Source organism: Epinephelus moara, chromosome 12, assembly GCF_006386435.1.
Source record: "Epinephelus moara isolate mb chromosome 12, YSFRI_EMoa_1.0, whole genome shotgun sequence".
NCBI classification, from domain to species: Eukaryota; Metazoa; Chordata; class Actinopteri; order Perciformes; family Serranidae; genus Epinephelus; species Epinephelus moara.
Genome location: NC_065517.1, coordinates 27155629 through 27181935, shown reverse-complemented (window position 1 = coordinate 27181935; position 26307 = coordinate 27155629). Strand labels below are relative to the sequence as shown.

Below are 26307 nucleotides of genomic sequence, written 5' to 3'. Positions count from 1 at the left end.
GTCATTCAAAAACACTTTGTCTTTCTTTGAGCATTTTAACACACTTTAAAACAACATTAAATACAAAACAGTAAATGTCTCTGTGGTCCTCATAAATCTCATATTGTACAGTATGTTCAGCTGCATCTTTCCACCACTGTTAGCAGAAACAGAGAGCCAGTCCTGACCGGCATCAACCAACAATCCTTTTTACAGTCACAAGAAGGAATCTGCCTTCCTCTTCCAAAATTCAGGATTAGCCTGGCAGAGTCTTAATTTCTCCCACTGAGCCCATATTTTGGACATAAAGTGAGGGATCAGTCGCTCTTCTCTCTCTTCTCTCTGCGGGCCTTTCGCTTGAGCTGGAGTGTCTTCAGCTCCGTCATGGTGGAAAAGGTCCTGTACACCCACACCATCTGTCGACGTACACCACAAACATTCAGCAGTGTTTTTAACATTTTATTTGATGTGAAGGATGAGGATGAACAGTAAATCTTACCACTATGATGACTGTATTCAGCAGAAGAGGAATGGAGTAGACCAAAGATATAAACATGCCCTTAGAGTCAAAGTACTGGAAATTGGAAAAGGACCTGCAAAAAAAAAAAAGAAGCTTAATGAGATCTTAATAATGACAAAGTTTATGAACAACAGAGGCTATGCACACACGTTATTTCACAAACAAAGATATAAAAATAAAATACTGCTGGCCGATGGTCTTACCTCCAGTTCATGGCCGCCAGCTCATTTAGATATTCAGCAGAGTACACCAGGCCAGCTGTGGAGAGATGTAATGTCACTCAGCAAAGCACAAATTGATTATATGCACTCTAGTAACACAGCTTCTTAGCCTCAATACTCAACTTTCATATTTTTAGCAGTTGTTGAACAAATATAAACAAGGTATATGAGATTCACTAATACTTTTAACTAGTTTTGAGATATCTCAATTATCTTATCCAGGCATTATGGTATCAAACACAACAATAACTACTTGTTTTGACTTGATTTACAAAAGATAAACATAACAGACTATGGAAGTAGGTAGGAATACTATTCAAATTATAGCCGCTGTGCAGCGATGGGTCGGGTCCGGGCATTTTTAGGCAATTCTGAGCAACAAGCAGAAGAATTGGAAGACATTTAGGAATTTAGCAACACAATCTGCCTTTTGCATCAGCTGAGGCCTGAACTCACAACCTCTGAGACTAAGGATCAATTTCTATCTCACTGAGCCAATTAGTCAGTAACAATTAATGTGTAGCTTCACAAATTGACTAAGCCAGATGTGCAGGTTTAGCAGCTGTCCATGTGTGGAAAAGCAGATTTCAAACCACTGTAAAAAATTCAGTTATCGAAACAAAAATCTGAAAATACACATATTGCATCTAGACAGCATGGAGATGTTGGTAATTTATTTTAAAAATGATTGATTTGCTTCATAAGTGAAAACTGATGTTTAACTAGTTGAGCTATGTGCAAAGTGAGAAGCCTCAGATGGTTTCACACTGAAGTATTGACACTGGATCTTTGTGCAAAGTTTGGTTTATTTTCAAGCATGAAAAGGCAGATTTTCTAGCAGAAAAAGACTTGAAGATGCTGCACAACGATCAGTCACGCTCAGGCAATTTTAAGCAATAAGCTGGAGCACAAGAAAATGTTTACATTACGATGTGGATTCTGCACCAGTTGAGGTTCGAATCCGCAACCTCTGGAACCTAAGACGGTCATTTACCGCTCTGAGCTAATTGGCAAGTAGCAACTCAACAGTGGCTTCACAAACTGAGTAAGCCATTCACTGTTGTGTAGGAAAGCAGCCATCNTGAGCAAAAATTGTGGGAGGAGACAGGTTTAAGAAGTTTTACCGTTTTTGAAAAAAACAGAGTGATGAATTTCATAATTTTTAATAGGTTTAAGTGTGTACAAAAGTTTCTTCAGTATTGGGGCTACAGTTTGATGAAGTNGGTGTCAATTGAGCAAAAATTGTGGGAGGAGATAGGTTTAAGAAGTTTTACCGTTTTTGAAAAAAACAGTGATGAATTTCATAATTTTTAATAGGTTTAAGTGTGTACAAAAGTTTCTTCAGTATTGGGGCTACAGTTTGATGAAGTTGTAGCACGTATGGTTGATTTGTTATGAATTTTCAAAGTTTCTAACTTTATGCGCTTGCTGTAGCGCCACCATCAGGACTATTGGCTTGAGTTTACAGCTGAGGATATCTGGCATGAGACTGGAGCTTTGTGCAAAGTTTGGTGAGTTTTCACCCATGGGAAGTATGATTTCCTCGAAAGAAGAAAAAGGAGAAGAAAGAAGAATGAAGAAGAAGAAAAAGGAGAAGAAAGAAGAATGAAGAAGAAAGGAGAAGGAGGAAGAGAAGAAGAAGAAGAAGAAGAAAGAAGAAGAAAGAAAAAGAAGAATAACAACTAGAATTACAATAGTGTCCTGGCAGCATAACTGCCCGGACCCTAATGATAAGAAAAATCATACAAATAACAATAACTATAGATAAATCAAAGTTAGAAAGCAATATAGGGTATGTTAACCTACATGAGTGTGCATCAGTTAAATGTATGTGCAAAACCAAAAGAACGGTTTACTGATATTCCAAATCAAAGCAACACATTTATACAGATTATACAGACAGATGCCTGTTAAAGTCCTGCCCTTTAATCACCTGTAAACAGCTTATTATGGACCTTTTAATATTTGCGTACGTATATAATTTTATTAATTTTTGCCATTAGACAAATTTTATATAACTCGTAAGATAAATGTCTAAGAAATACACCTGTGTTTTACATATAATTTATTTTAAACAACACATTTCTCTATTCAAAACGTGTAATGCTCAATCTCAGGCCTTTTTTTTTTTTTTTTCATCTCAGTGGAAGGTGGTTCATTTAAGTAACAGGACTGAAAGTAACAGAAGATTCTTAGCTTGGCACATGCATGAAATGTAGCCACATGACAGCAATGATAAAAGCATGAGAACACTCGGCATCCTCAAGTGGTTTACCAAAGCTATCTTTGAAAAAAACAACATAACTAAAACTAAAATATAATTTAAGTATTGAGTTACATTGAAGTTGCCATTCTCAAGTCATACTTACAATATGAAAAACAAACAAACAAAGTAACTGAAAATTAAGTGAGAGAACTAACTTTTGGTATTCCCATGGCTGGGGATGCACGATACTGGATTTTTTTATGCTCATATGTAACAACTCATTTGACCTATAACTGATACCAATATCGATATATCTACTTTTTTCCCTACCTTATTCTAGTGATTATTAAGTCTCCTCTGTAGTGGAATTCACATCATAGTATACATGTATACTCTTTTTTTGATAGCCCACCAGCAGATGAAGGTATAAAATAATACTTTACAATGTACGTAATATTCAGTCATTGTGCAAAATAAGACAAAGCATGTTGGCCGATTCTGATAGTTCATTTTAAAGCCATATTGGTTGACACCGATAATGTATGGATATTATCAGCATGTTAGCCGATTCCAATGACGTGCCGATATTACCGTGCATCCCTACCCATGGCTTCCAAGAGACTAAAATTAGTAGTTAATTATGTGACGTGTGAGTGAAAACCAGGGGACACGACTAAAATGTGTATTTTAACTAACACTGACTTTCTGATGTAAGTGTACTATATGTCTAAGTGAGAAAGAGTCACACAATAATACAAAATATAAGATTTCTGAAGATTGTAGTGATCATATTTCATGGTAAAGTGCAGTGTTAGGGAGTGGGGACAGGCTAAAATCCTGTGTTTCCAGTGTTGTAGGTAGGTTTTACTGTGGGTTTTACATGCTATATCTTCAGATGGCAATTAAGACAACGTGTAGGACTCATTGTTTGATGATGTAAGGTATTATAATGAATTATAATTCATATGTATGCATGTAATGTCCTAATTATTGCAGGCATCTTTCCACCTTCCTCTTCACTTACCCATGAGCAGGAAGTGACATATCTGAGCTCTGTAGTACCTGCACGTCACCACAGTCAGAAACAAACACACAACATGAAACACTAACAGTCCAATAAGCCAAGGCTCCGACCACTGCACCTACGAATAGAGACAAAAACCACACATTAAGCATCTTAATTAGACCGACATATACCAAAGTATAACTTTTAGAAGCGGGTATCGACGGCCAGTTAAAGACAATCGCTCTGTTCGCCATGGTAGCTAACTCACAGCTAGCTAGAACATCGAGTCAGTAAATAAAATGTAACTTACAGACATGAGAAACGTCCATATAGATGTGATTCTTAAATTGCTGAACCCATCGATGGGGATAGAGCTGATATTATCCGCTTTCTGCTCCGTCATTTTCACAAAATCTTGCTCATCGAAGGCTCATGTAAACAAGTGAGCGCTACGGAAGGAGCGTTCCAGTCGCAGGGGAGTGACGTCACAGCGGCGAATTTAGAGTCTATGGGGACTCTAAATTTATAAGCACCAGCATAAAATAAAATAAAGTATAGTAAAATAAAATGAAATGAAATGAAATGAAATAAAACAACCGAGAACACAAATTTCATTTCTGTTAAGCACAACTGTTCTCCTCAAATGAACAAAATATATAATATTCACCTTCTGACTGTCTTTGTCAAATAATTTGTAAATCACATATGATTAATAATTTGCTCCATTAATTTACAGATATGGGATTTTAAAGAATTCATACTCAATAATTCCGTGGATTAGAGCAACCTTTTCCTGGACTGGTATAGACTCTTTCTAGTTTTGTGCCAGTTTTACCTTCTCTCATACTTTATTATACATTTCAAGCAAGATGTCGTTCAATGTCTCACTATAGATGGTTTATCATTGCATACAGTCATAACTTTGGGCTTTACCTGGTAAAGACATCTTCGTTTTACCAAGACTCAGGTCTGTCTCTGTCAAGGGAATACTTGATAAACTGCTGGTATCTTCATTTTGCAATAATATTTCTTCATTTCTCTGTTATTGTAGTTTCACTCCCTCTTCACTCCTCCTCACTAATGTTATCTGAGCTATGAACTTTAACATGTTTGCGCCAGCATCTCAGCTTTTTCTTCATCTGTTACAGCAGTAATTTCATAATTAACTATGACTGGGTAGTTTAGTCCAAAATGTGTCCAAATTATATTTTTAATGTGTTTGTTGCCCTTTTTTTTCATCCTTTTATTTAATGAGATTCTGAAAATTAGTTGTTTTTAACACTTTAAAGACTATGGCTTTCTCACACTCCTTTCTCCACCAATAACAAATGACTACGTTTGTGCACAGTTTATTAACATTTTATTAAATGTCTATTTACACATGTCATGACTTGCAAAACCCTTAAAACTGAACAAAAAGACACACATTCAGAAACACTGAAATGTTTGTGACTAGCTTCAAAAGTCACACCAATATGTTTTGATCTGAGAATCCTCCTAAACTTGTCATTTAACCAAAGCCTCCTGACCATCACCACCTTCAGTCTTTAGAAGTCTTTCATCCATCTATCTGTTTAAGAGTTAAGTAACACTCTTGAGATCAGTGGTCCAGTTGCTCCGCTCTGAGAGGAGGAGGGTGGCCTGGTTTCTTACTTACTGTGCCTGTCCACATCCTTTCAGCCTTGAATTACTCGTATACTTCACTGATGACCCTGTTAAGTCTTTCCTGACTCCTTCCCCGTCTCATTTTGTCTGCGGCTACAGTAAACATTCCTGTCATTCCTGTCCTGCTGCAGGTGCCACATTCCCACAGTGTCCCTCTGCACACATGCAAACACCAGCTTGATAAAAACATTCTCCGAGTGAAAAAAGGCACGTCTTCTTAGGGCTTAATACGTGCACAAGTAATACGTGATTTAGGTATATGGAGTACATAAAGAAAGCAATGGGTGTATTATGCAAAGAGAAATTTTACACACTCTGTCTTTCATTTTATATCTAGTTAAAAAGGGGTCCATATGACCAAATGACGTTAGGATTAGTCAAATCAACAACATGTCAGCATGTGTAATTAATCACATTAATGACAGTTGAGACCGCTGATTAGAAATCATTAATGTAATAACTGTATAAAAGGTCTACTTTAACACTTAGGTGGAATCAGATATAAAAATGTAATTTCAAATAAACAAACATTACAAACATACTAAAAGTCTTTGGTCAGTGTCTGTGGGTTTACTGCTATGTACAGTGCAGTTTGCAGAGAAACTGGAGGAGGTGCACGGCTCAGGACGTGTTCCTGCCTGGGTGAAAGTCGGGGACGAAGGTAGCAGCCACCGTGATCGGAGTTGAGTAGCCGAGGGCAAAATTGTAGAGACCAAGCATTAGACATTTCCAGGTGCAGCGAAGTGCCTTGCCAACATTCTGAAAGACAAACATACAATCACAGATTTAAGCAATAATGCAATAATCTATACATCCAAAGTAATCTCAATCATTTAAAGGAGGATGAAAGGGTAAATTAATCCACACAACCATGCCATACTCATTTTTATTCCCACATTATTCAGATTATAGTTGTGTGGTAAAGCTTCATCAGCGGTTTTGACAGAATTAATAACTAAGACAAAACATGAAATCAGGCAGAAGAGTTTTAAAGAAAACCTACACGTGGTGCTGGTAGAACAATAGCACCACAGGAGGAGAGGTGCAGTCCGTATTTAACCCTATAATGTAAACAGAAAACCCCGTGAACACCATTGTCTCCTGAAGCCTGAAGGACAGGAAAGGGCTGAGTGGCTGAAGCGGATACAGGAAGTCAGATATTTTAGGAAAACAGAGCAAAAACAATCCAACTTTGTCAGTGCAGTTGGTGAAAATGACCCAACGCAGTATTTGAACTTATTATCTAAGCTTAAAACAGATTAAATGAGTCATACATGAATCATAAATCATGTAAATATAGTTTGACATTTACTTTGATTGAAGATTTGTCTGCCATTTTCTGCACCATTGAACTTTCACGTTCAGTCTTTTATGATTGGTTTCCATTCCTCAGTATGTTTTCACAGATTTATATAGGCCACAAATAACTGATAGGATGATGACAATACCATGTCACTGATCACATTCCATAAACCATTTCCTTATAAATCACACTTAAAGCAATTAAAACTGCAGATTCTCTTCAAATTTTACTGCATTTATTTTGTTTATGAAAAGAAGGTTTGATGTTATGCAAATGATATTAAGGATGATTTGTAAAGGTGATTACTGTTACTTGCATCTGCTGTAATTTCATCACTTTTATTCAGCTGAATTGTGTAGATTCATATCGTTCTGGTGTCAGTGTTTCCAATAATCAACAATGTATTAGAATAATTTAAATGAGGTGGATTGATTGATGCCATATTGAGTTCACCTTTTTACTTACCCAAATGGGAACTACACGAAAAGACAAAGATCGAATCAACTCGGATCAACTTTTTCATATAAGACAGACACTGAAATGCATACTCAACTTGCAGCCTGATAAGGTGCCTTGGGCCCGCCGACCATTTTCTAATTAATTTAAAATAAATTAATTTGCAGTGGAAAGTTTTTGTACTTTGAATGTAAATATCAAGATGTCAGAGTGCATCAAAACAGAGCTTGTTTAAAAAAGTAAATTGAATAAAGGTGCCAGGGAGGATCCTCTGGACCCCCGTATGTCCAATGCCCTTACATACACCTGACCTGTGAGTGCCACTGTAACTATTTGCTTCTTGGCAAACAAAGTACAGCAAATGTCAAAAGGTTGAAAACAGCCAATTCATTTATTCTATATACTGATAAATATTAATATTTTCTCATTAACTGACATCCGGCCTCTGGTCACTTTGCCAAAGTGGCCCCCGGACGAAGCAAGTTGAGTATCCCTGCTGTGTTAGTTCATATTCACTGAACATGAACAAAATGTAAACAGCACTTATACTTTTAAAAACTATATCATTGCAGTGTGTATGACTCCACCCATTCCCTCATGAAACTATGCGCTCCTTTATGATTTGTCTACCTGACATTTCCCAAATATGACTAATAAGAGTCTGTTAATGTTCAATATAAACAAATATGCCAGCTCACTGATAAACCAGTAATAATGTTGTTGTTTGAGGTCATAGTGAACAAGCCATTTCCTTATCAATCAATTTGGAGTATGGGTAATAAAGCAGTCTGTCCAGTAAACAGACCACTAATGATGTTGAAGGAGCTTGTTATCTGTACACACTGTGCTGCATGCCTCTGTAATCGGAATAATCGAGAGGGTAAAGCTGAATTACAAACCTTCACACAGCACCCAGGCTTAATATGTGATGACGGAGTGTTTGCAGGTATCATACATTTAAAAATGTAATGTTTTATAAGACCATTTCAAGATAATCAAGACAAAGTTTAAGACTAAGTAGTATACATGTGGCCCCAATGCAAAGGTCTTAAGTAGCAATGTATATATATATATATATATATATATATGTGTGTGTGTATATGTGTATATATGTATGTATATTTATTTTTTTATATATTTCTGATTGTTTTTCTTTTGACGATTGTATTCAGTATGTCAATGATTATACTAATTGTTATTTGGGAATTGTGGGTATTTAAGAGGGCACCTCTGCTCGCATTTTTTAGTCTGAAGAAGAGCCTGAGGGCTCAAAACGTCACTACTATAATAAATGGCATTTTGATGGGAGCTTTACTTGGTGTGCGGATCTTATATATGTTTTCTTTTTGAAGATGTGTAACATCAGAAATGTGGACTTTCACACAGAAGAGCTTGACTCACTTTTACAAAAATAAATTAAGAGACGGATAAATTCAATTACATCAAATGTTTGTGGCAATTAAGACCACAAATTCAAATTTCAGATCATTTTATGAATTTAAAGGCCTAATATTTGTTTGAAGAAATTAATTTAAGACCTTTTAAGGTCCTGCTGACACCCTGGATAATTATGGGAAAAGGTGAAGACAGACCAGCAGCTTTAACCATTTAAAAATGACAGCAATTTGAAAAAGCAAGAGAAAAATAAAAACAAGAAAATTAGTGAAAAACATAAAATTAAAAACAAACAAATACAAAAATGACCTGGAAAAAGTGCCTAAAATTTATTTTAAAAACAATCTATAACATAATTTTAAAATGTGATAATTATAAATGTAGTTTCCCCCTATTTTTTAAAAATAATTTTCTGAATCTGTTAATCTTGTTGCCTTTTTCCAATGTTTGTGAAAGAACTTGCACCAATTTGTTCAAAGGGTTAAATACTTGTGATGTGTCTGAAAGCAGTTCAAAGGGTTAAATACTTGTGATGTGTCTGAAAGCAGCACAGGGAAAGTGATGACGCTCCACATTTCAAAGGGTTAAAGGAAGTGGGCAAGATTTCTTTTTTCTAAATCATAACTGGTTTGGGCGATCATTTGAGTTTATTTTAGGCTGATGACCTTTCGGTAGTTTTTGAGATCTGCAGCTGTAAACACTTAAATTGTATAATTCTTTTATGACTAGTTATAATCTCAATAATCACCAACTAAATTGTGATGATTAAGCAGTAACAGTGTAGAACACAAAGTACAAAAACAGCCCACAGACTGTGCAAGTTACATTTTCAAGGATCATTTATAGCATGAGGATGAAACCAATTAATTTTTGCAGTTTTTTCAATAATTAATCTGTTTAAACAATTTTAGGCTGATTTCAGTTCATGTTAAAATAATTCACAGTTTACCTTAACCACAGTGAAACTATTACCGTACCATAAGAAAACAGTTTCATGTACACTGTCAGGGAAATATAAAGCCAGAACACTAACCTTCTTTACTTTCTTGTACTTTTCTTTCTTCCTTTTCTTCTTCTCCTCCTTTGCCTTCACTCTCTCCTCCTCATCCACCAGCGGCTCATACCTCTCGGGCAGAAAAGCAAAATGAACCTCCCTGTGGCTCTTCTCAGTTTTCCTGCTGTCGTCGTCCACCGCCTGGCTGTCACTGTGGCCGGAGTGATCCACACAGTCCACATGCCGCTGATATTTTCCTGCTCGTACATTCAGAGTCTCACCTGATGCTAGATTTCTGTCAAACAACGTTGATGGAAGAGATTTGGGCTTCATGTTGTCAGCCCGTCGCAGCTCTTTCAGGGATGGAATAAAAAGTACCACTTTCTACAGGAGGTCAGGTATGTTGTCAACAGATGTTATGTGCATGAGTGGAAGTGCATTCCAGTGGACCGCCTTGTGTGGAGGATTTGGCTCAGAGCCCTTAAAGGTGCAAATCCTTCCTCCTCACAAGACCAGAAAACTAGTCCACACACTTGTTACTTCTAGGCTGGATTACTACAAGTCCTTATCATCAGGTTGCTACAACAAGTCTCTAAAGACTGTCCAACTGATCCAGGATGCTGAAGGGCGTGTACTGACAGGAGTTTTAAAAATAGATAATATTTTTCCTGTTTCTGTAAATTCATCTCTGGCTTCCTGTAAAATCCAGGCATGAATTTACAATCTTTCTCCTCACTTAACCAAAGCTCTACATGGTCAAGCTCCGTCATATCTTAGAGAGCTCATAGTGCCCTTTTATCCCACCAGAACACTGTGCTCTGAGAATGCAGGGTTACTCGTGGTTCCTAAAGTCTCCACATGTAGATCAGAAGCCAGAGCCTTCAGCTATCAGGCTCCTCTTCTGTGGAGCCATCTTCCTGTTTCGGTTTGGGAGGCAGACACATTGAAGAGCCGACTGAAGCTTTCCTTTTTGATAAAGGTTGCTGAGTGACCAAAACCAGCACCATATCATAGCCTACATACTCGACATCCTGAGTGCAGAGCTGATCTTCTTCCAGGCGTTTATGTAAGTGTGCTGGCCTGAGCCAGCCCTTATAGTTAGGGCTGGCTCAGGCTTGCGTTGGACCAGCCCCTAGTTAGGATGATATGGGTCTAGTCTGCCAGGGGACTTCCAGTGATACACCAAGCTCCTCTCTTCTTCTTCTTTCTCTCTATTTGCAAACATTCCTGTCCCATTAATGCATGTTACTAACTCAGCTTTTTCCTGTGCTCCCTTGTCTCGCAGATTCCCACAGATTGTGGTTGCGCCTGGACCATGGGTCATAGTTGCACTGCTGCTGTGGTCCTGGCTGATGTCTACTACAACTACTATTATTATTAGTCATACCTCTGCTATTATAATACACTTACGATTATTATTAGGCGTGTAGTTAGCAGTGGTTAGCATTGTCGTCTCACAGCAAGAGGGTTCCTGTTCCGAACCCAGGGTGGGGAAGCCCTTCTGTGCGAAGTTTGGATGTTCTCCCTGTGTCAGCGTGGGTTTTCTCCAGGTACTCCCCCTTGGTGACTCTAAATTGTCCGTAGGTGTGAATGGTTGTCTGTCTCTATGTGTCAGCCCTGTGATCGTCTGGTGACCTGTCCAGCCTCCCTGCAACCCCTACGAAAAATGAACAATTACTGTTGCACACGCATGCTATCATATTTCTATAAATATTGTTAGAATTGTCATTAGGTGGCGCTATGACTATATGTCAATGTGGCAAGTAGATGTCTTCAGGCCTGGACTCTTATCCAGCCTGTAAAATTCAGGGCAGATAAGAAAATGCCAGTCTAAGTAAGTGCAGCTTCTTGCGTCATGCCAAAACGCTGAAATTTGGCGCACCACTACGGAGACACCATTCCACGAAAACTCTGCAATTTGGCATCGTGAAAGTCTTGAGATAGATCTGTTGAATCCTATAGATTTGTGATGTTCCATACCTGTAAAATGCTTAAGGGGCCGTACACATGCCACAGACTTTGCACGGCGCACACGCATTCCTGTAGTGTACAGCGCCCGACCTTGTGTTTTCCAGATGGTTAAAGACGCAGCATGTGTACGGTTCCTAAAATGGCGTGTTCTTACATGACCTATGACATCATCTGTAAAATTAATAACTATTCTTCTGCAATTTAGCCTTACATCAGTTGGAGGATTATCCCGCCCAAATTTGAAACAAATCCAATAAACCTTCAGGGAGGAGTTTGTAAAAATGTGCGGAAAATACCCAAAAAAACTGGACAAAACTCAAAATAGCTGACTATGAAACCCAACTATGTCTTAAAATATTCTTCCATGCTTAAAAAAACACCAACACTGCATTTGTCTTTTGACTTATTCAGTTTAATGAACATTAAATATTTTATTAAAATGATATCAACTCTTTCAATGTGCCTGTTTTTGAGCTATTTAACAATTTTGGCAGTAAATATAAAAATATTTGCCTCTCTGGGCAGCACACCTCATGGAACAGTGCTTTTACAACATTTTATTGGTGTGTGAATTCCGTGTTGCAAAACCAAACATTTAACACACAGGCTACTGAACAGAACTTTGAAATGTAATCCTCAGAACTGAAGGCCACTCGATGGGTAAACAATAACACGTGGCTGCACTCATTCAACAGCTGTCCCAAGAAGACAGAAATCAGCATAAAGCCACATGAAGGAGGGTCTTGGCATCGGCTGCTTGTGGTCTCGTCACCTCGTCTGACGGTAAATTACCAGCTGTCAAACCTACTGCTCCTCGCCTTCTTCTCTTTGTGCGTTGTTGCCGCGGTCTGGATCTTTGAGACGGAGGATGCGGATGATTTTACTCACTGGAAGAGAGCTGTAACAAAAAGAAGAAAAGCAACAAAGGTTTCAATGTGCCCATGCCTTTGATGTTATATGGCTGGTGGAAACTAAGCAGCATACTAAAACCACATGGCCTTTACTTGGTCATAGCTCATTTACTAAGTGAACAAACAGTAACTATTATTTATTCCCCAGATTTCGATCAGATCTGAGCATTGGGTGGATGACCAGGTACCCCACCTCTCAACCTGCAAGACTCAGCCAACGCCCTGGTGCCAGACAGCACAGACACAGGTCAGAGGTCCCATCATGGATCGGACATGGCTCTAAACTGTTAAGGCCATTAAAATGAGATGATCACTGCTATTCACTTCACCTGAAAGTGGTTTTAGAGTTGTGGCTGTGTATGCCAATCCCAAGTAATTAAGTCAATAAATCCCATCTGGGTGGTCTAACTGCTTTGATATACAAGTGTATATAAAGAAAGAGATGTAGCAGTGTATACCCCATGCTCTGTGGTGTGAGGAAGATGAACTGTCTGTAGCGCTGACCAGCAGCCACCTTCAGCATCATGTCCATCGATATCCTCCTGTTCACCATGTCCTGATTGAAGAGAAACATTCATGTTATCTTCTGATAAATAAGGCTAAAACACAGTGAGACAGTTTCATGTGATGTCAAGGACCGTGCATATTTTCCCCTCTCCCACTAATGCCAATTCAGTGCCATGAAAATAGAGATTATCTCAATATGCAATACAGACACACTAACAGTATCAATATTATTACCATGTAAACATCGAACTCGTCAAGACAGCGGAAAGGCGCCTCTGTGATGGCCCAAAGAGAGAGAACAAAGCAAACAGTGGAGAAGGAGCGCTCGCCTCCAGACAGGGAGCGCATGTCACTTAAGTCAGCCTTGTTCCCCTGGCCTGGCTGCACCTACAGAGGAGCGGAGGAGAAATCAGATTTCTTAGCATTAAACACTTTGACACAAAAACATGGGAAAATAAGGCATAGGTTGAAAAACAGCGGAGTTAGCCTTCAACCTTGCACTATATCATTTACCCTGTCTTCAATAGACCAGCTGCTGCCTCTCACAGCTGTTTTGAACTGAACTCATGTGACCTACAGTTCACATGTGGTACACAAAATAACACTTCAATGTACATTTTTATAGGCAAAATGAGGCTAAAATTTTGTCTGACTAATAATCAAACTTACTGAGATGGAGAGGGTTTCATTCTTGTGGTCAAAGGTCATACTTCCAGTGTAGCCTCTCTGAGCCAGCATGCTATCAAAGTAGTATTTACAGCGAGCTGAGAGGAACCTAAGAGATGCAGAGAAAACGGATCAGACGGCAGAATAATAAATTGAGGAAAACACAAAGAGACAGATGTCACAATGGCTGTTCTCCAGGAGACAATGCGTCGACAACTTACCTCCTGAGTTCAGCGTAAGCCTGGAGTCTTTGGGCCATAACACTATCGAGACATTTAATGAAGCTGTTGAGGTTCTTCATTTGGTGTGCCATGTTCTTGTAGCTCTCCAGAGCCTCATGATACTGCCTAGATGAGGAAAGGACAGACATGTGGCAGAAAGGTGAGAGAGAGGATACTTAATGGTTTTTAAAATTAAATTACTGATGTTTGTGGCTGTTGCAGTTTGTAAAGTTACATATTAAAACATTTGTAGTAGCATTTGCTTAACAGTTTCCACTACTGTCAATGTCATGACACTACATAGCAATCAGTGCACTGCCATCTGTTACCAGGGTCTAAGTAACATACCTCACAACCTCCTCACGGTCCCCCTGTTGTTCCTGCTGGGTCGCGATCTTCACCTTGAGACGGTTGATCTCACTGTCGAGACTCCTGGCTGTCCGCCGTACTTCCAGACGCTCTGGAGAGATTTCCGTTGCCTTGGCCACAGAGACCTGAATCAGCAGTGTGAAACAAATCATTAACTTCTCAGACTCAATGCAGGTGAAACTGCAATGTATTTAAAGTAACCAAAAACCAAATGGCATTGCCTTTGTTGGAATATTGTACACACTGTACACAGTTCTGAGCTCAGTGTGCGTATAAACAAAGTATGTCTCCAATCTCAAACTTTAAACCTGGTTTGAAGACCCACATGATAACTTGTACTGAAAGAGAACAGCTCCTCCTCTGTCTCGCCCTGTGTAGCTCTGTATGTTGTACCTGAAGTTCCTGCTTCTTGCTTTCCATGTTGGCTTCAAGGGTCTCTATGTTGCGGAGGTGGCCACTGCGCTTCTCGTCATAGTGTTTCTTGTGATGCTTGCACTTCATCACCTCCTGATCAATCTTACTCAGCTCCTCCTGCAACAGGACAAAGAACACCAAGAGTCAACACGAGCTTCACCCAGTACTGTTATAGAGGTAAGCTTGTTTTTCTTTCGCCACTGAGCTCCTCAGCAGAAACGTTTCCAAATGGTTTGTGTTAATGTTCACTGGTGAACGGTAAATATGCTGTTCTTTTAAAATTAGCTTGTGTTGTTAATGTGCTAACTGGCTAACTAGCGTCAAGACGTTCTGCCGGTTTCCCTTTTTGAATGACGATTACAGACGACCGCAGTCTGAGACCGCCATTGCCGAATTTAACAAGTAGAATTACAAGTTTTACTAAATTAGAAAGCAAGGGTGCAAATCGAAATCATTCTTTAATCCCAGTGACAACACATCTGGCATCTGGGCTTGGTCTGCTGTGTTACCTTCTTTGAGTCGGCCTCCTCAGCGACCATGTTGATCTGCTCTTTGTGCTGCTTGTACTCCTGCTCTGCCTTCTCGTACGAGGCCTTCAGCTCAGCCATCTGAGCTCGTGCCTCATCATACTCAGCATGCTTGGAAGAGATCTTTGTAATAATCTCCTGAAGATCTTCCTCCTGTAGTAAAGTGATGACAGGCGCACATCACATGGAGCGTCTGTGCTGACTGCAAAAATACCAACGACTTGAACGTAAATTCTTCGGAGAGTTACTGTGAGACCTTTTCTTCAGTCAATCTAGTGACATGAGCACAATTTGAGTCCATCATGTCTGATTATTGTACTGCATGTGTTCTGTACAAACCAGGGGAGTGAGGTCCTCTGACTGAGGCTCCTCTGTATTCTGTAGTTCTGTCAGCTCCAGCTGTAGCCTCGTGGCCTTGTCCTGGAACAAATACACAAACCACATGAGCAAATCCATAAAATATATCAGAGTCAAATACTACACATTTGAATTGGAAATCCATCTCTAATTAGGTGGCATTGGTTTAATTTTATTTTCAACTAAAAGGCAACTGTTTGTTGTATATTTATGCATCTATTTAAAATAACTGCTCTCATTAGATTGGCATTACACTGTCATGCCAAAATATTACAAGGGCTTTTCAAATATCAAAGAAAACATCCCAGGGTTAGAAGGTGATGAATGTTGATTTGTGAGAAGTTTTACTTTGGCGGTCTTCTGCTCCATGTGGGTTCTTCTCAGGAGCGCCTCGTTCTGTTTGATGTCTTCATCCAACTTTTTCAAATGTTGCTGGAAGCGAGATTCCTGAGCTTTCTGGTTCTCTATCTCCCTTTGCAAGTGCCTGAGAGTAAAGAACCAGGACACAGAGGTGTTAAGAAAAAAGCTTTTTGCTTGTTCTGACACATACATCCTAATAATTGTAGCTACAAGAAGTCCACCATCTATAACTCTCTTTCTAAATGCAACAAAATAATACCAGTTCTTACCGCGACTGGTTCATTGGGTAAAATTCAGGGTTCCCCATGCATTCATTTATTTGTGGCAGACCGCCACGTTGAAAAGATCTACGGCCACGTTTAGATTCTTTATTTATGGAGCTGGATCGTTCATTAGGAGCGCCGTTGGAATATATATACCGTTCGGTTATTCATAACTCCACAGACGGAGCAGCAGAACAGCAAGCACAGTGAAAGTGACATTTAAGCTTCAGTGAGGTCTTAAGGTCTCTTTCACTCACAAACAGCTGCTCGTCTCATCAGTGGATCTGATCTGATCAGCTCTGATTGCATGAATTGATCAATTATCCACCATGTGACTCAAAAATCCACAAAGTGCTGCTGAAAGAAAAAAGGAGGAGTTCTGCCTGTGCTTTGTTCATGGACCTGCAAAAACCTCTGAATTTAGAAAGGGGACACAAACTGAAACAAGGACACACAGGCAAGAAAAGCAAACAAAGAAAGGAAAAAAAGAGGAAAGTTAGCATCCCACCACCCAGTCGTCAACTACCGCCACACATAGACTGTAATTCTGTGGGAAACACTGAAATTGGCTTCACTGTACCCACACACACACACACACACACACACACACACACACACACACACACACACACACACACACACACACACACACACCTGATCTCCTCCTCCACATCTCCTGAGAGGTAGTTGGCTCTGGTCTGCTCAGCCGTGTAATTACGGTCATTGAAGATCTGATCTCCCTCCCTGGAAAAGGCCTGGGTGCAGTGACGAGGAGGGTTTTTGCCCTGCATCACTCGCCGAGCCTCTGTTCGATTCTATGTGCACACAAACAAGCAGACACAAACACACAATACAAAACAATGTCAATGCACAATATCTCCTGAACACTGGGGTTGGGTACTGGACACATTTGAACTGATACAGCTAACTGTTCGTTACCTTGATGAGTAAGATGCTCTCTATACCACGTTGATCAATCAGGCAGTTGGCCACAACTGGGTCCTCAATTTCTAGAGCTTGAAGCACGGAGGGGTAGTTAGGGTGATTCACGGCCCTGACACAAAGACAAAACCAACCAAGACCAGTTGAGTAAAAGTGACACTTCATATAAAATGTATACTGTAAGTAACACAGGCTCAAAACCACCTGTGGTTGGCCTGAATTCCTGTCAGTTAATATGTACTCTAATCCACTTCTGTATTTGTTTGAAAGCGGCTTTATTGCCACAAACATGGCACATAAAGTGTGCTGCCATTCTGTTTGTAGTTTTATTGTAGGCCTGTTGTGCTTGCAAGGAAGCTGTGTAACTTTGACATTAGTGAAAACATTTTAAGACTCGAGCACACTGTAACTAACATTGATTTAAGCTGACCAATGCTACTGTGCTCCATTAAGACGTACATTCAAACCTAATACTTTTTTCCAGGGCATGCGCTACTAAAACTAAGCGTTTGCTAAATGTTTTTGTGATTACACATAACCTCACCTCGCTCTTGTGTCATGGATACGATGGAGAAATTCGCTGGTGATGATGGTTGGTCTACGGCCAGACGGTAACACTTTGGCCATGAGGCCCTGTAGCACCTTCTCATCGTCGTGGTTATCACAAGTGAAGGCCAGCAGCTGGCCTTTAAGACACACCTCCACAGACAGGGCCAACTCTGGGTCCTTCAGGCTAATACAGAAACCTGTAGGAGGGAGGGAAATGTGAAAAGAGAAGGCAAGTAACACGTGCGTTTTTGTCACAGATGCCACTATTTGGTTGGGCATTTCAGCTGAGCTGGTAGAAGGACAAAAGAAGAGTGAAGTGGGGGTTTACATGCCTCTTTATGGAGACAAAGTGACCTTTTTACTGGTCTTAAACCTGGGTTTAACATGGGTCTAACATCGCAAAGCTTTCAATAGAAGGAAGAAGACAGTTCATTACATCAGTTTGATCTGCAAACATTTTGAAAGTCTAGAAGAGTGGCACAATTAAATCATTTTATCCTCATTCAAGTTAGCAGAAGGCTAACTGAGGTGAATGAGGTGTTTGCTCAATGGGCCCTACCATGTGGAAGATCTGGGCAATTTATACCTGGGATGTCAAAGTTTTTGCCTTCTGGGCCACTGACCCAATTTCATGGTAAGTATCCAGTTCTCTTTATAAATCCATAACTATAATTCCAGGCCAAGTGCTCTGGAACTCTGGGTGTTTCATCATACATGATTTTGAGATTCAAAAGGCTGAGAAAAGATTCAGGCCTGAGACATAAACATTTTCACCTGAGTACAACTGGACACCAAGTCTTACCCAGAGGTCCTCGAGGTTTGTGCTTAAACTGCCCTTTTCTGTGAGCTTCCTGGATGGCGTTAAGGAGTGTGGGCATGTGCTCTCCGAAACGCCGCAGCCGATTGGACCGACTGCTCTCCATAGTCTGCAGGTTCCTTCTGTTGGCATCGATGGACCTGTGGAGCACTTCCCGTTCTCTCCTGATGACAGAAGGCAGTGGGTGTTCTCATTACTGCAGTACTACAGACCAAAACATCTCCTACTAATTGGGCTAAATTTGGGTTGGCTGCAGGGGATGCCAAGCAACCGCCACAACTGCTATGTTAATGTTTTTTCTTTTATTCATGTGAGCGCCACAAATTTACAGTATGCTTCAAAAGCCTGCAGCATGACGAGGCACTGAGTGTCTATTTTGCACCCAGTGGTGCACGTTTGCCGTTTTTCTGTGGTCACCGAAACTTGAAAAATGCCCAGCTTTGGGTAAAACGCTGCAGCTGCTCGTCACTGACACTTTTTACCCAGCTGCCCTATCACAGTGGAGGAGGGGCGGGACAAATGCCACAAAGACCAACTGTAACATCACTGAATACCAACAACAATGGAAGAGAAATTAATACTGAACCCACACAGACCTGCAGGTCCATCCTCTATCTCTATGTGCTTCAGCCTTTCCTTCATCCAGAGCAAGTACTCTACTTTGTGCAGGCATTTTTTACTTCCGCAGACATTCTACATCACAGCAAGTAGACACAGCCAAAGCGTCTTCACATTATGGTGTGATTTGGGTAAAATATTTTCTTCTAATACATCCTAATAAATATATTCCAGCTCCACTTTGTTTCTTAAGGACCCCTGGAACCAAAATTGACTGGTTCTGCATGTGTGATTCATCTGTCTTGAGTGCTCTGTTTTATTTTACCTGATCTTTCCTTGTTCTTCCTTGGCACGGTTGCAGGCGTGCCCATACTGGTCGATCTGCTGGCCCAGAGTGGAGATCTGGTGTCTCACGTTTTCCAGCTCAGCCTGTATCTGCTCCATACGGTTGGTCCTGGCCTGGCTCTCCGCTCCTGATGTCTGACTGATGCTAGAGGGATTTAACAAAAAAAAAGGTAAGAATGACAGTTGTGAGGAGGGTAAACACATAATTAATATGTTTCAACTTAAATGCAGCGAAGAAGACATGAAAACAAGATGAGGTCGAACCTCAGCTTGAGATCGTTTATCCGTGAGGACAGCTGAACCTTGTCCTTTTCCAGGTCCCTCAGGTTAGCCTTGCATCTGTGGACAGTGAGCTAACTCACACACAAAATTGAAGATCAGAATCACTGCTCAGTTACACAACAAGCGTCCCAACAATAACGGTACCTGCCTTAGATTATATCTGACAAGACGACGAGGCAGGAAGTTAGAATACACAGAATTTTACTGGGGTACACAGGTTCTTTAAAAATGTATTGAGTTGTGTTTATGCTTGAGCTATGCCATAGATATAATGTAGACTGTCACCCGTCTTCCATGTCCACGACTTCCTAAGTTGTTGGGGGACCTGACTACCCTTGTTGCTATGGATACCACTGAGCACTGTAGACAAAAGCCTCATACGCTATTAAACAACTTAACTGAGGGGCCTCAGCTAAATAAGGTCACATCTCTTAGCCAACAGCTACAACTTTAAATCGCTTCATGTGAAAGTGACTGAACCCGCTGTTATTACAGTCTGACTAATGAATTGTCTGAACTCTGACCTCGCTGGACTTGAGACGGGTATTTTGTCTCTGGGCCTCTGCTTTCAGCTCAGCACATTTGGGCTGGAGCTCCTGGACTTGCTGTGTGATCCCCTCCAGCTGGTCCTGGATCTGCTTGTATTTCCCCTCGGCCTCCTCGACCTTATTCTGTGTTATTACATAAAAACATCGGAGAAGTGGGTCAGAGGACAGAGGAGGACTGTGCATGGACAATGAAAAGCTGTAGAGTGAGTTTTCAAACCGAAGTTGTCATATAATTACTAGTAATTACTTGTTATACTAAAAACACACACACCTGATTTTTAGGGTGAATATTAGCAGAGGTATCATACCTTCCATTCATCCACCTTCTCATCATATTTCTCTGTAGAACGTCTGTCTGACTGCAGCTTCTCCTTCATTGGCTCCAACTCCTTCTCCATCTCAATCACCTGCAACATTACGTCACAACCAATACTAACTAGATCAATGTTCTTTTAAGTAATTATCACACTTATTCCGTTTCATAGGGACCTGAGGGAGTAGATAAAGAGGGTGGAAGAAAAAAAAAAAAGTCAGAAAATGATCTCACCAAAGCCCAAGCCATTTGCTTCTGCAACTCCTCCAGCTTGGTGTGCATTTCATCAAGTGAGGCCAGGCTTTTATAACAGTCCTCTTTCTCCAGGTACTTCCGCTTTAAGTCTTTCAAACACTGCAACAGTCATATAACAATTATATATTTTGTACATGGTTAAACAAATAGGTAGCTATGCTTAGCTGTCAAAGGAGGAAACATCCTATCCACTGAATCCTTAATATTGATAAACAGTATAATATAGTCGCGCATGAGCACACTTAAACCTGCAGTAACTATTTTTTAGGCCACCAGGGGGCAGTAGAAACAAATTATGAATGCTAAATTGCCACATCATTTCCTTTTAAGTTGATATGGTGAACTTGTTTGTTTCTTATTTACACATCTAGCAGTTACAGAGCAACACTAGCATTCATTCTGGTCACCTGGCAAACATAAGTCCAATATTCACTCTCTCTTAGCATGTCAATCACATGTCCTTAGCTTGACTGCTACTTTGCTGTGAGGCAAACTCACAGATCTGTACTTCAAAAAAGATGGACAGGTGGAGGGCACCTGTTCTGGCTCTGATTACGGGTGACAAATAGTACATTGAACACACTGAATCAGAGATCTGTGTGGGTACACAATAGGGCTGCAACAATTAGTCGACTAATCGATGACTAATCGCCTATTAAAATAATCTGTGACTATTTTAGTAGTTGACTAATCGATTTAAGTCATTTTTCAGAGAAAAGTTCTATGAAAGTACCCCAAAATACTCTTATTGCAGATTCTTATGTTCAAATATTGGCAGCTTTACACACTCTCCCGTGATGGTGAACTAAAACCCTTTGGCGTGAGTACGAAACAAGACATGAGATGACATAATTTTGGGGTTTGGGAGAGACAGACCGTCATTTTTCAACATTTTAACACATTTTTCGATAAACTGATTAGTCAACTAATCGAAGAAATAATCCATAGATTAGTCGATAATAAAAATAATCGTTAGTTGTAGCCCTAGTACACGAGACTCCCAGAAAGAGGAGAAGTCACGGGAAGTACCACCAGCTGGTCCAGGAGCTTCGCCTGGATGATGGCCGTTTCAAGGCTTATTTTAGGATGAGTCGAGGACAATATTCTGTTCATTGATCGCTCTGAGTTGGTGTTTTTTCAACTCCAGGCGTTCAGGGAACAATGCAAGGCATTCAGCCACCCAAAAATGTTTCACTGTCATTGAAAACAACTACAAAAAGCCACATTAGGCTGCTAAAATGCCCTCGGTCTGATTGGTCCTGATAGTCCTGTTTGTTTTTTGGTAAATCTCTGTTTTCAGCAGCTAAGTGTTTCACTATGTTCACCAGCTAAAAACTATTTTATTAGAGTGGTGGGAGTTAAGACAACAGTGAAGTAACCGCCAGACAGCTTTGCTATATATGAATGTGTCAACCAAACTGACTCTTACCTCACTGTGTTGCTCAACTTTATCCTCTGTGACATTCTTGGTAGTTTTGATGTAGACAAAGTCCTCTCTCATCTGCTCCAGTTGGGTAGCTTTCATAAAAAACTGCAATAGGAATAGGAGAAAAAAATATCACTGTCAAAGATCACAAAACCAACAGATGAAAGATTCTCACTATAAAATGTAGTAGTATATAATTACCCTGTATTTGTCCCCCTCTCCTTTGGAGTGTAGGAAGTATTTGCTCATCTCTTGAGTGAGAACTGACACAGGATTGTTGACCTTTGGAAGAAAACATGTTAATAATGACTTCCTTTCACCAGTAACGTAGCACAGGTTTATCCAACTTAAACAACATTGGGCTGTATAAAAGTTTGCATAGCTCATACCTGTATGTTAAAATTGTCCAGGATGGATATCAGCTCTTCCTTTTTGGTTGAGACAACTTGACCTATAAGAGGAGAAAAAATATGTTTATGAGCCCCTGATAATAATAATTCAAGCTGCTATCAGGAGTGGTGATTTCCATATAAATATTCAGCCCAGTTCAGACCAAAGATTCACGACAAGACGAGTTGCTGTTTGGTATTTTTAGTAGAAAAATTACTTAAATAATTAATTCAATTTTCAATTCAATTCGGTTTTATTTATAATGCCAAATATCACAATTTGCCTCATTACTAAAGTAGTAGCCAGTTCATTTTCTCATGTCCAACTTATGGTTTCAGCTTTACCAGTGACCACATCTGTCCTTGTGTTCTGTGTTTATTTAGCTTTTAAAGTCATAAATAGTTTGTAGATGTTTTAAGGTGACTCTTTACAGTCTTTACCTGATTTGCTCCTCAGTTTATAGGTTCTCAACCCCTCTCGTGTTATTCTCAGGTCCACAGTGATGGCCGAACCGTACACCTCGTATTTGTAAGCGTCTCTTCCTTTGTTACGCAGGGTGATGGATACATCTGCTGAGCTGAGGAAACAGAGTAACACACATTAAATCTACTGAAGATTGACAGATTTTAGAAATTACTTTTGAATGACACTTGGGACAATTTCACATTTGGAGAAAAGACAATACCGGATTACAATAGAGTTTCTTTAAAGGCGTCGAATGGGGGTGACAGGAGCCACTTGAGGTCATTATCATGGAATTTCTAGCTAAACTGACAGGCTCGTCAAGGCAACTACAACCTGCATGGTAAAAAGAATGTACATCACATGATGTGGTTGAAGGTTTACCTCTCTCCTTCCTTCACAAAACCCTTGAGAGACGATCCTCTGTTTGTTGCCTGTGCATTCCCACCGAGGGCAACTATGAGAGCTGTCAGAACGGCGCTCTTTCCACCTGTCACACAAGCAGTTTGTGCACACATATTTTAGACACTGCGATACAGGACGAAGAACAAATTGGAAGGCAAGACAGACATACAAGAACAGAGGGTATTCCAGAAAACAGGTTAACCTTTAAGCAAGACTGAAGTTTAAATAAAAACACAATGTTAAGCCGTTACACAGATGAACTTAGGGCTGACATGATCTGATAGATGCACTCACACAACTAAAATCTGCAGACTTGAAAAGCTAAGCACTGATCACATCAATTCATGATGGATATTTACAGAGAAAACACTAGTTGGTGGCGGGGTTTCTGTGAAGTGCTGTAAAGTTCAGTTGATTCAAAACATACCCAAAACAAACATTAAACATGGCTTAATAGAGACAACTTCAAACACAAGTACACAAATCAGCTTCACTATGACTCGCAGCATTCACAGACAAACACTTGTCTTTATCTGGACACATTTTCCCCACAAATACAACATGCTAACGTTTTTAGCACAAGCCTATGGCATTTTACATTGTATATATTAGCATTGCGACTAGCAGAATTTTCCTCTACTCATATGAAGCCAGGGACAACAGCAACATTTAACAAAGGCAACGTTACAAAATTCGCAACCATTACAACTCAAAAGGTTTACTGACAAAACAACTGTCTCATACTAAACACCTTTTCCAAACAAAAACAACATTCTAACCTTATTAGCACAAGCCTATTGTATAAATAAGCCTAGTGATGAGCGGAGATTTCCTCTACTCATATGAAGCCAGGATAAATCACACACAAGACTTAAAATGCTATTTTGTGGAGGCTTTATTGTCTTCACAATTTATTGTTTCTTATCTGTGAAATTAAAGTAAATAAAAGCTTTGTTTCCACTGAGGGAAATGGTTTCAGCTTACAAAAATAGACAGGAAGTCTGCGTCGCCGTGACGTGCAGTTACATTGATGGAAAGGTGCACATCAGTCTACAGCGTAGGGTACAGCAGCATTGATTCGACACGTAAGTGTAAATCCCGCATAAGCCTGTCTGTAGTGAAAATAACCACTTTTAATGGTCATACAGCGATGGTGTTCAATTGCCCCTTGGGGTTCCATTGCAGCTTGTCCCACAGCTGCTGCCCACTCACCAAATACTGGACCCATTTCAAAAACTGTTGTTTACATCAGTCTCTTTGACCAGTTTACACGGGGAAATAGGGTCAAGGTTGAAAAATGCCAACGTTATCCTTTAACCTCCCTCACAGAAGCTTAGGGACAATTTATGGCACCAATTGCTAGGACAACAGGCAGAAAACCTGGTTTATGGAACAGAAAACAATTCAGTTAAGCTAATCCTCTTTTCTGAAATACCCCACTGGTTACGTAATTACACTTACTTCCATTGTTGCCGACCACAAAGTTGACATTGGAGCCAAAAGTGAAGGGGCCGAGGAGAGAGTGGCACATGAAGTTCTTCAGTGTGATGCTCTCCACAATCCCTGCGTCACTCACCACCTCACCAGCACTCTGCAGCTAAACACAGGAGACCAGGGCATGTCATTGCATTCCAGTATAATAGTAATATATAAGATTCTTTCTGTAACATTTTGACCAAAAATCAACAACAAAGAAAGATGACGTACGGTCTCTGTATGGACAAGACCTACATGATGACATATGTCACAGCATGACAGTGACAGTACAAACCTGTTTATTCAGTAGGGCATCTTCCTGGCCACTGTCAAGCGCATTTTCATCCTCCTCGTCTTCCTCCACTGGAGGTCTGAGCCGTTTCTTGGGATTGTCATTGACAGAGCTGCTTTTCCTTTTCGACATTTTGGGCACAGAGTCACCTAATTTGGAGGGAGAAATGAAACTGAAAGTAAACACAGCATACTTTTCTGTAGCATAGAGTCAAGCTGCTACTTTAACTTGAAATAGCGACTCTTCATCTTCAGCTCAACCGCCATTTGTATCTGAAGCCGACAGTCAGAGCAGCAGCCGCAGGTTAAACAAAAAGTGACATCAATAACCTAAGCAAGTTACTGTGGGTCGCCACGTTACAGAGCTAGCTTAGCCGGCTAACAGACGCTACATGCTAAACAGACCGTTAACAAACATGTAGCCAGGCAGCAGCTGAGTATGTTGTAGTTAGTTTAAAGTCGTTATAAGAAACTCAAAGGACTGGTGTGTTAGTTTACGGAGTGAGTCCTTACCTACTTTCCGGGAACCGCACTCAACACAGCTGATGAGGAGGACCACCGCTTGTCGAATTCGCGCCCACTATTTCCGGGGAAATCTCGCGTGGACAAACGAGATCGTCGGTTTTCTTCCCCCACCGTGCATAGACATATATACATATATGTCTATGCCACCGTGCCCGCGCCTGTGCCCTTACGGCCCTTCACCAACCGTAAATACAGCAACCTACAGGAAGCATGGCAGCGAGACACCGTGCTGCGTTCAGTACATGTAGGAATCTAGGAAGCTTCTTAATATGCTGCGTTCATCTCACCCTTGAACTGTAGGATTTCGTCCAGTTCTTCGTTTTTTTTTAAATATAAAATTCTTGATCGAACTCAATAGATACAGACAAACAAGACACATTTTAAAGGTAATCAGGTTATCAGGTAACTTCTG

General features: G+C 40.2%; 3 protein-coding genes across 5 annotated transcripts; all 3 read right to left on the bottom strand.

Moving 5' to 3' along the window:
- tmem18 (transmembrane protein 18) lies at positions 1-4415 on the bottom strand. The gene is made up of 5 exons (XM_050058899.1): positions 4243-4415; positions 3951-4068; positions 703-757; positions 479-572; positions 1-395 (listed from the first exon to the last, which is right to left on the bottom strand). Exons 1-5 carry the CDS (start codon positions 4333-4335, stop codon positions 297-299), a joined length of 459 nt encoding a protein of 152 aa, XP_049914856.1. The 5' UTR covers positions 4336-4415; the 3' UTR covers positions 1-296.
- An 834-nt stretch (positions 4416-5249) lies between these two features.
- Positions 5250-10212, bottom strand: LOC126398684 (uncharacterized protein C1orf115-like). The gene is made up of 2 exons (XM_050058229.1): positions 9785-10212; positions 5250-6356 (listed from the first exon to the last, which is right to left on the bottom strand). Exons 1-2 carry the CDS (start codon positions 10076-10078, stop codon positions 6219-6221), a joined length of 432 nt encoding a protein of 143 aa, XP_049914186.1. The 5' UTR covers positions 10079-10212; the 3' UTR covers positions 5250-6218.
- Positions 10213-12112: 1900 nt separating this feature from the next.
- si:dkey-119f1.1 (Structural maintenance of chromosomes protein 6-like) lies at positions 12113-26119 on the bottom strand. Of its 3 annotated transcripts, none has more exons than XM_050058571.1 (27): positions 25884-26119; positions 25375-25520; positions 25065-25194; positions 23583-23688; positions 23177-23313; positions 22736-22797; positions 22548-22628; positions 22350-22451; positions 20900-21019; positions 20661-20759; positions 20329-20475; positions 19787-19875; positions 19503-19667; positions 18605-18783; positions 17798-17999; positions 17251-17365; positions 16966-17126; positions 16037-16172; positions 15671-15751; positions 15314-15484; positions 14784-14921; positions 14370-14515; positions 14022-14147; positions 13804-13909; positions 13369-13521; positions 13086-13183; positions 12113-12614 (listed from the first exon to the last, which is right to left on the bottom strand). In XM_050058571.1, the coding sequence occupies exons 2-27, from the start codon at positions 25501-25503 to the stop codon at positions 12521-12523; spliced, it is 3273 nt and encodes a 1090-aa protein (XP_049914528.1). In that variant the 5' UTR covers positions 25504-25520; positions 25884-26119; the 3' UTR covers positions 12113-12520. The 3 variants fall into 3 exon arrangements, with proteins under 3 accessions (XP_049914528.1, XP_049914526.1, XP_049914527.1); XM_050058569.1 differs by having other exon boundaries at positions 25065-25200; positions 25884-26118; XM_050058570.1 differs by having other exon boundaries at positions 25065-25200; positions 25888-26118.
- Between the last annotated feature and the right edge of the window lie 188 nt (positions 26120-26307).

Excerpts from the sequence above, each read along its gene's own strand:
- tmem18 (XM_050058899.1), bottom strand. The coding sequence starts at position 4,335 with ATGACGGAGCAGAAAGCGGATAATATCAGCTCTATCCCCATCGATGGG. Across the intron at positions 4,069-4,242 it reads TATGGACGTTTCTCATGTCT|GTGCAGTGGTCGGAGCCTTG; the intron begins GTAAGTTACATT and ends CTCTATTCGTAG. Across the intron at positions 758-3,950 it reads ATGTCACTTCCTGCTCATGG|CTGGCCTGGTGTACTCTGCT; the intron begins GTAAGTGAAGAG and ends ATCTCTCCACAG.
- LOC126398684 (XM_050058229.1), bottom strand. The coding sequence starts at position 10,078 with ATGAAGCCCAAATCTCTTCCATCAACGTTGTTTGACAGAAATCTAGCA. Across the intron at positions 6,357-9,784 it reads AGTACAAGAAAGTAAAGAAG|AATGTTGGCAAGGCACTTCG; the intron begins GTTAGTGTTCTG and ends TTTGTCTTTCAG.
- si:dkey-119f1.1 (XM_050058569.1), bottom strand. The coding sequence starts at position 25,503 with ATGTCGAAAAGGAAAAGCAGCTCTGTCAATGACAATCCCAAGAAACGG. Across the intron at positions 20,476-20,660 it reads AGAAGGTGGATGAATGGAAG|AATAAGGTCGAGGAGGCCGA; the intron begins GTATGATACCTC and ends GTAATAACACAG. Across the intron at positions 16,173-16,965 it reads GATGTGGAGGAGGAGATCAG|GCACTTGCAAAGGGAGATAG; the intron begins GTGTGTGTGTGT and ends CTTTACTCTCAG.